Source organism: Danio aesculapii, chromosome 20 (assembly GCF_903798145.1).
Source record: "Danio aesculapii chromosome 20, fDanAes4.1, whole genome shotgun sequence".
NCBI lineage: Eukaryota > Metazoa > Chordata > Actinopteri > Cypriniformes > Danionidae > Danio > Danio aesculapii.
The window spans coordinates 53,175,310-53,184,493 of record NC_079454.1 but is presented as its reverse complement, the minus strand read 5'-3'; the positions used below and the strand labels follow the sequence as shown (position 1 = coordinate 53,184,493).

At 40.0% G+C, this 9,184-nt stretch overlaps 1 protein-coding gene across 1 annotated transcript in view; it reads right to left on the bottom strand.

The window, feature by feature from the left end:
• Positions 1 to 368: 368 nt before the first annotated feature.
• Positions 369 to 9,184, bottom strand: part of arhgap39 (Rho GTPase activating protein 39) — a 150,498-nt gene continuing 141,682 nt past the window's right edge. The window contains exon 11 of the mRNA XM_056481548.1: positions 369 to 5,930. Coding sequence (XP_056337523.1) covers positions 5,736 to 5,930 — 195 coding nt within the window. The 3' untranslated portion in view covers positions 369 to 5,735. The remainder of the gene's footprint in view (positions 5,931 to 9,184) is intronic.

Below are 9,184 nucleotides of genomic sequence, written 5' to 3'. Positions count from 1 at the left end.
TCAAAAGCAGCAATTGACCCGCCCACCGTCTTCCCTAAACCCAACCGATAGTGTTTTCAAAAGCACTGATTAACCCAATCACCCCCTTCCCTTAACCCAACCGATAGTGTTTTCAAAAGCACAGATTGACCCGATCACCCCCTTCCCTTAACCCAACCGATAGTGTTTTCAAAAGCACAGATTGACCCGATCACCCCCTTCCCTTAACCCAACCGATAGTGTTTTCAAAAGCACAGATTGACCCAATCACCCCTTCCCTAAACCCAACCGATAGTGTTTTCAAAACCACAGATTGACCCGATCACCCCTTCCCTAATCCCAACCGATAGTGTTTTCAAAACCACAGATTGACCCGATCACCCCCTTACCTTAACCCAACCGATAGTGTTTTCAAAACCACAGATTGACCCGATCACCCCCTTACCTTAACCCAACCGATAGTGTTTTCAAAAGCACAGATTAACCCGATCACCCCGTTCTCTAAACTCAACCCCAGTGTACAAAAGCAATTTAGAAAAAGAAAAGCCCTCGCCTGTTTTTTTTACAACGTTTTCAGAGTTTACCACATTCTCACCCTGTTATTTACTTGTTTATTTTATGTTTTGGCTTTTGTTTCGGTCTTACCCACTTTCTGGAACCTCCAGATGCAGGTCAACTCCTGCATCTCAAATCCTCCGACATACGTGGCGAGCTACTGGACAAACCGGTAACAGCGGGAAAGCCGTTATGTTAGGTAAGCCATATGGAGGTAAGCGGTCAGCTGGTAAGCGTGAAAAGGAACGACGTCATACCGCCCCATAGCAGTAGTTTCAAAGACGAAATGGAGTCATGCCTTCCTCTGGCTACATAATTCAAGATCTCCAGAAATGTATATGAGGCTACGTTTTCAGAATGAGCCAATGTTGCATGTTTCCATCCAAAGATGCTAATTACATTTATGCACAAAACTGGAATATTGCATAAAACATTAGCGAATAAAGCAGCGTTTCCATCCAATGAGAAACAAAAGAGAACAAAATGGTCACTTCTTGATAGACTGGTGGTAGGAGAAGCCACTGTGGGGTTTTTTCTTCTCTAATAACAAGGCATATATAGGAATCAGAGAGTGAAATTAGGTCAGTCTGAGGTATTGGGCGTGGCTAACATACTTAACCACGCCCCTCCAGCTGTCAGTTTTGACAACAAACAGAAATGGTGAACAGGAGGAGTCTGTTAGGTTGTAATAACTCTCTCCAAACCCCTTTCCCCATCTTTCAGAATGAAACGCCTACTTTCTTACATCCAATCAGCTCACAGTAGAAAAAAACAAGCCACGCCCACTATTTTCTAATTTAATAATCCGTTTCTCTAGAAACGCAGCTTTTTTTAATGCAATATTCCAAAAAAAATGTACATAAAAATGAGCTGGATGGAAACATAGCTAGTGAAACAACGAAAAGTGCCGTATTCTTAATTTCCAGGCCAGTAGATGGCGCTGTGAGTTTGTGCAGAAATACTATGAACCTATGCACATTCATTCACTCTTGTGGTCTACCATTGTTGTTGTGTTTCTCGCTCATCATGCCTATAAATCGAACATTGTTTCTTTAAAAACATTTTCAGGTCCCCAGAATTTTGCGGTTGTGTAAACGAAAGGCCGAAATGCATAAAAAGTTTAAAATCTAAAAAACTTGTGCAAACACCCCTTAATTTCTCACATTTCATTTTTGTTTATCTCTCCCTCCATTATTGTCTGTCTCTCTTGTGTGTTTTTTCAGCGATACGCCTCCTGGAGGCAGGAATGGCCACAGAATAACAATATTGTGTGTTTGGCAGTGTGATATAGAACATTACGAGCACCAAAACCAAATCAGTGTGTGTGTGTGTGTGTGTGTGTGTGTGTGTAAATGAGTGTATGGATGCATGTGTAAATACACTGGAAAAACTCTGTCTTGTTTACCAGGACAAATGCATAAACATTCTTATACTGCAGGTCTATGGAATGCTTGATTCTGATTGGCTGATGAGCATTCCTCGCGTGACATAATTTTGATGAAGTTTTATTTCCAGAACCTTTACACTCGCTGTTCCTAAATATCTAATAATAAATACAGCAAATAATGTGTTACTTCAAACTTTATATGATATTATAGCACGGGTCTACTGAATACTTGATTTTGATTGGCTGATGAGCATTCTAAGGTAGTTATTTTCAGATAAACGCACAGCTAAAGTAGTTCCGGCAGGTTTAGAGTGCATTACGGGTCCATATCACTACGCTGAATGAGTTATTTCTCAGCTACAACAGTCAAATACTCAATTCTGATTGGCTGAGGATCATTCAAAGGTGTTTGGTTATTTTCAGATAAACACACAGCTAAAGTAGTTCCGGCAGGCTTTGCAGTTCCATATCACTACGCTGAATGATTTGAGTTATTTCACAGCTACAACAGTCAGATACCCAATTCTGATTGGCTGAGGATCATTCTAAGATGTTTGGTTATTTTCAGATAAAATCACAGCTAAAGTAGTTCCGACAGATTTTGCAGTTCCATATCACTACGCTGAATGATTTGAGTTATTTCACAGCTACAACAGTCAGATACTCAATTCTGATTGGCTGAGGATCATTCTAAGGTGTTTGGTTATTTTCAGATAAACGCACAGCTAAAGTAGTTCCGGCATGTTTTGCAGTTCCATATCACTACGCTGAATGATTTGAGTCATTTCACAGCTACAACAGTCAAATATTAAATTCTGATTGGCTGATGATCATTCTAAGGGGTTTGGTTATTTTCAGATAAACGCACAGCTAAAGTAGTTCCGGCAGGTTTTGCAGTTCCATATCACTACGCTGAATGATTTGAGTTATTTCACAGCTACAACAGTCAGATACTCAATTCTGATTGGCTCATGATCATTCTAAGGGGTTTGGTTATTTTTAGATAAACGCACAGCTAAAGTAGTTCCGGCAGGTTTTGCAGTTCCATATCACTCCGCTGAATGATTTGAGTTATTTTACAGCTACAACAGTCAAATATTAAATTCTGATTGGCTGATGATCATTCTAAGGGGTTTGGTTATTTTCAGATAAAATCACAGCTAAAGTAGTTCCGGCAGGTTTTGCAGTTCCATATTACTCCGCTGAATGATTGGAGTTATTTCACAGCTATACTACAGTGAAAAAAAATGAATAAATCACACCACAACAAAACTGAAGGCTTTGGAGGAGATGTGTGAGAGACTAGTAATACACACAGCAGCAGTTTGAGGACAACAACCTGACAAATGTCTGAAATATAACATCTAAACAGTGGATTTAGCTGTGGGAACCACGGTATAAGCTGAATAATTGACTGTAGACCATTGAATTAATAGAAAATAATTCATACCTGTGTTACTTTCTAATAATTCAACAACTTATAGCTAATTATTGCTTATTAAATGAGGATGCATTGACTGGACAGTAGTTTCAAAAGGTGAATAATATTTTGCTTTATATTATTTGCTTAATTTTGATACATTTATTCAGAAAGTGTGACTTAATATCTTAACATCCAGGTTGATTTAAGAGGCGTTTAGGCATTTGTGCTGGAAAACAGGACATTGTTTTTTCCCCAAAGTGTACGTGAGAATTTCCAGGTGAAGCATGTAATATATTGTGATATAATAGTGTGCGCTAATTCTGCGTTTCTCCTCAGAGAGTGTCAAAATGAAGGTATTTCTGCAAACCGATCACACACTTCACCTTTAGCGCAGGTAGTCCACTATGAGGGGCACTTGTGTTGTACCAGTTCAGTGAGACGTACACAATAGTGTATAAAACAATTAGCGCTGGATGTCAAAAAAATGAACACACGCTCATTCTTCATTTAAACATTCACACATACACACACACACTATGGGATCAGTTTCTAGTAGAAAGCATTGAGGTCATAGATCGAAAAATATTATGCATGAATATAAAATAATGATGCAAATATGAAAAATAAATGCAAGACTATAAAGTATAAGAACCAACGCACACATGGACTGAAAATATGTTAAGTGTGTATCAAAAATGCAGACATGTTTAAAAATGATACTGCATGAAACTGAAACCAGAATTCATATATTTCATTCAGTTTCTTTCGGCTTACACCCATATCTATCAGGGGTTTCCACAGTGGAATGAACCACCAACTTGTCCAGCATATATTTTATACAGCGGATGCCCTTCCAGCTGCAACCTATCACAGGGAAACACCCATACACTTTCCTTCACACACATACACTACAGATAATTTAGCTTACCCAATTCCCCTATAGAATTCCCCTATAGCGCATGTGTTTGGACTGTGGGGGAAACCGGAGGAAACCCACGCCAACATGGGGAGATCATGCAAACTCCACACAGAAATGCCCATTTAGCCAGCCGGGGCTCGAACCAGTGACCATCATGCTTTGAGGCATTCGTGCTACCCACTGCGCCACCATGACACCCCTACTATATATTTAAAAAGCCCCTCTTATGATCTTCATGCAGTGTCTAACACAGCACTAAGTGAATAAACACATCCAGCTGAGGGTTAAATCTGAAAGTGCACTGTTTAAAACTATTGATTCTTTAATGAAATAGTCGACTCAGAGTAATCTAGTGACGTCACTGTAAGTGGTGGGGTTAGGTGAGCCCATTCAAAAGCATTGCATGCAGCTCAGATTGCATCTGCACTAGGTCTGCAGCCAGACCCCTCTCCTTGTTTCTGCGTTCTGCACTTGCATTTCTAGTTGCATTGGAGTGATGTCATCTCCCCCTTCATCTGATTGGCTAGCTGAGCAGCTGCCACTCACAGCTACTGGACCAATCATGATGCTGCGATTTGAATGAAACTCTCAATGCATAATTTGGAAACGCAAGTGACATTTTTTCCGTGTGAAAACACGAACATTTTTAGGGATCGCTTATATATTCATATTAGTCCCTTCATTCATCAGGGGTCGCCACAGTGGAATGGACCGCCAACTATTCTGGCATTCACTTTAAGCAGTGGATGCCCTTCCAGCTGGGAAACACCCATACACTCACATTCACACACTACAGCCAATTTAGTTCATCAATTCCCCTATAGCGCATGTGTTTGGATGGTGAAACCGGAGCACGCCACGCTAACATGGGGAGAACATGCAAACTCCACATCCAGCCGGGACTCGAAACAGTGACCATCTTGCTGTGAGACATCAGTACTAACCACTGCGCCACCCATTTATTTTTATTCATGCAGATTATTTTTCGATCTATAACCTCAATAATTTTGATTTAAACTTGATCTCATCACACATATGCACACACACACACACACACCATATGCATGTGATCAGTGAGGACAGAGAATGTGTTGTCTGTTTCAAAAGGCAGTACGATACTTACAAACCCCTCATTCGAATAAATAACAAATAAATTAATCATATAAAAAATCAGACGGACCGTTCTACAAGTCAGTCGAGTTAAAAAAAACAGAAACGGACACATTCGGCACACACAGTACATGCACGCTAGAAACCAAAGCAGGACAGTCACTATCATGTGAAGACGGATGGTTTAGAGATCTACTCAGAAACATTCAGAAATCATCATTATGGGATGGGACGGTGGATCTGTTGACCTAATGTTGTGGTGTGGTTTCGGGGAAGGTGTGATTATGCGATTATGAGTAAACGATGGGAGTTGCTGAGTGGGCGTTGAAGAAGTGTTAGGTGTGAATGTTAATGTGTGTGTGCTATAGCACCCCGTCCATGAAGCTGGTATCGAGGTGCTGGATCAGCACACGGATGAAGCTCATTTCTTTGCGCGTGTTCTCGAAAATGACGCGTGGGTCGTCCGACTGGCAGCGCAGGCAGTTTGGAGCCATCACCATCGCCAGATTACTGACGTCCATCTTAGTCATGGAGACACTGGCGGGTTGAGCAAATACCTGCGGATGGAGAACACACAGATCTCATGTTAGACAAGCATATAGTTTAAAAGAGAGATAACAAAAGAGTCAGTAAGTTAGGGTTACGTACATACAGGAGGTTGTTATCACAGAATAAAGCCTGACACTTTATCAGCAGCCTGATGTGAAGCTGTTGTTTAAGACTGAAGGGGTTTATTCTGTGAAAACTGAAAAATTGTACTTGAATGTACTTTATCTCGCTTATTACACGACTACCTGACACGAAACATAAACATTAAACACAAAACATTGTTCTGAGCCGTAATAGTTTATTATTTCTTTAATTAAACACAAAGCTGATGCAAATGAAAACAGCTGATGGAGTATACACTAACCTGTGCATTATTCAGACACTAGATGGAGACAAACAGCCAAAAACACAACAGAAACTAAAACAGCTGATGGATTATACACTAACCTGCGCATTATTCAGACACTAGATGGAGACAAACAGACAAAAACACAACAGAAACTAAAACAGCTGATGGAGTATACACTAACCTGCGCATTATTCAGACACTAGATGGAGACAAACAGCCAAAAACACAACAGAAACTAAAACAGCTGATGGAGTATACACTAACCTGAGCATTATTCAGTCACTAGATGGAGACAAACAGCCAAAAACACAACAGAAACTAAAACAGCTGATGGAGTATACACTAACCTGCGCATTATTCAGTCACTAGATGGAGACAAACAGCCAAAAACACAACAGAAACTAAAACAGCTGATGGAGTATACACTAACCTGCGCATTATTCAGTCACTAGATGGAGACAAACAGCCAAAAACACAACAGAAACTAAAACAGCTGATGGAGTATACACTAACCTGCGCATTATTCAGTCACTAGATGGAGACAAACAGCCAAAAACACAACAGAAACTAAAACAGCTGATGGAGTATACACTAACCTGAGCATTATTCAGTCACTAGATGGAGACAAACAGCCAAAAACACAACAGAAACTAAAACAGCTGATGGAGTATACACTAACCTGCGCATTATTCAGTCACTAGATGGAGACAAACAGCCAAAAACACAACAGAAACTAAAACAGCTGATGGAGTATACACTAACCTGCGCATTATTCAGTCACTAGATGGAGACAAACAGCCAAAAACACAACAGAAACTAAAACAGCTGATGGAGTATACACTAACCTGCGCATTATTCAGTCACTAGATGGAGACAAACAGCCAAAAACACAACAGAAACTAAAACAGCTGATGGAGTATACACTAACCTGCGCATTATTCAGACACTAGATGGAGACAAACAGCCAAAAACACAACAGAAACTAAAACAGCTGATGGAGTATACACTAACCTGCGCATTATTCAGTCACTAGATGGAGACAAACAGCCAAAAACACAACAGAAACTAAAACAGCTGATGGAGTATACACTAACCTGCGCATTATTCAGTCACTAGATGGAGACAAACAGCCAAAAACACAACAGAAACTAAAACAGCTGATGGAGTATACACTAACCTGCGCATTATTCAGACACTAGATGGAGACAAACAGCCAAAAACACAACAGAAACTAAAACAGCTGATGGAGTATACACTAACCTGCGCATTATTCAGTCACTAGATGGAGACAAACAGCCGAAAACACAACAGAAACTAAAACAGCTGATGGATTATACACTAACCTGCGCATTATTCAGTCACTAGATGGAGACAAACAGCCAAAAACACAACAGAAACTAAAACAGCTGATGGAGTATACACTAACCTGCGCATTATTTAGACACTAAATGGAGACAAACAGCCAAAAACACAACAAAAACTAAAACAGCTGATGGAGTATACACTAACCTGCGCATTATTCAGACACTAGATGGAGACAAACAGCCAAAAACACAACAGAAACTAAAACAGCTGATGGAGTATACACTAACCTGTGCATTATTCAGACACTAGATGGAGACAAACAGACAAAAACACAACAGAAACTAAAACAGCTGATGGAGTATACACTAACCTGCGCATTATTCAGACACTAGATGGAGACAAACAGCCAAAAACACAACAGAAACTAAAACAGCTGATGGAGTACACACTAACCTGCGCATTATTCAGACACTAGATGGAGACAAACAGCCAAAAACACAGCAGAAACTAAAACAGCTGATGGAGTATACACTAACCTGCGCATTATTCAGACACAAGATGGAGACAAACAGCCAAAAACACAACAGAAACTAAAACAGCTGATGGAGTATACACTAACCTGCGCATTATTCAGTCACTAGATGGAGACAAACAGCCAAAAACACAACAGAAACTAAAACAGCTGATGGAGTATACACTAACCTGCACATTATTCAGACACTAGATGGAGACAAACAGCCAAAAACACAACAGAAACTAAAACAGCTGATGGAGAATACACTAACCTGCGCATTATTCAGTCACTAGATGGAGACAAACAGCCGAAAACACAACAGAAACTAAAACAGCTGATGGATTATACACTAACCTGCGCATTATTCAGTCACTAGATGGAGACAAACAGCCAAAAACACAACAGAAACTAAAACAGCTGATGGAGTATACACTAACCTGCGCATTATTTAGACACTAAATGGAGACAAACAGCCAAAAACACAACAAAAACTAAAACAGCTGATGGAGTATACACTAACCTGCGCATTATTCAGACACTAGATGGAGACAAACAGCCAAAAACACAACAGAAACTAAAACAGCTGATGGAGTATACACTAACCTGTGCATTATTCAGACACTAGATGGAGACAAACAGACAAAAACACAACAGAAACTAAAACAGCTGATGGAGTATACACTAACCTGCGCATTATTCAGACACTAGATGGAGACAAACAGCCAAAAACACAACAGAAACTAAAACAGCTGATGGAGTACACACTAACCTGCGCATTATTCAGACACTAGATGGAGACAAACAGCCAAAAACACAGCAGAAACTAAAACAGCTGATGGAGTATACACTAACCTGCGCATTATTCAGACACAAGATGGAGACAAACAGCCAAAAACACAACAGAAACTAAAACAGCTGATGGAGTATACACTAACCTGCGCATTATTCAGTCACTAGATGGAGACAAACAGCCAAAAACACAACAGAAACTAAAACAGCTGATGGAGTATACACTAACCTGCACATTATTCAGACACTAGATGGAGACAAACAGCCAAAAACACAACAGAAACTAAAACAGCTGATGGAGTCTA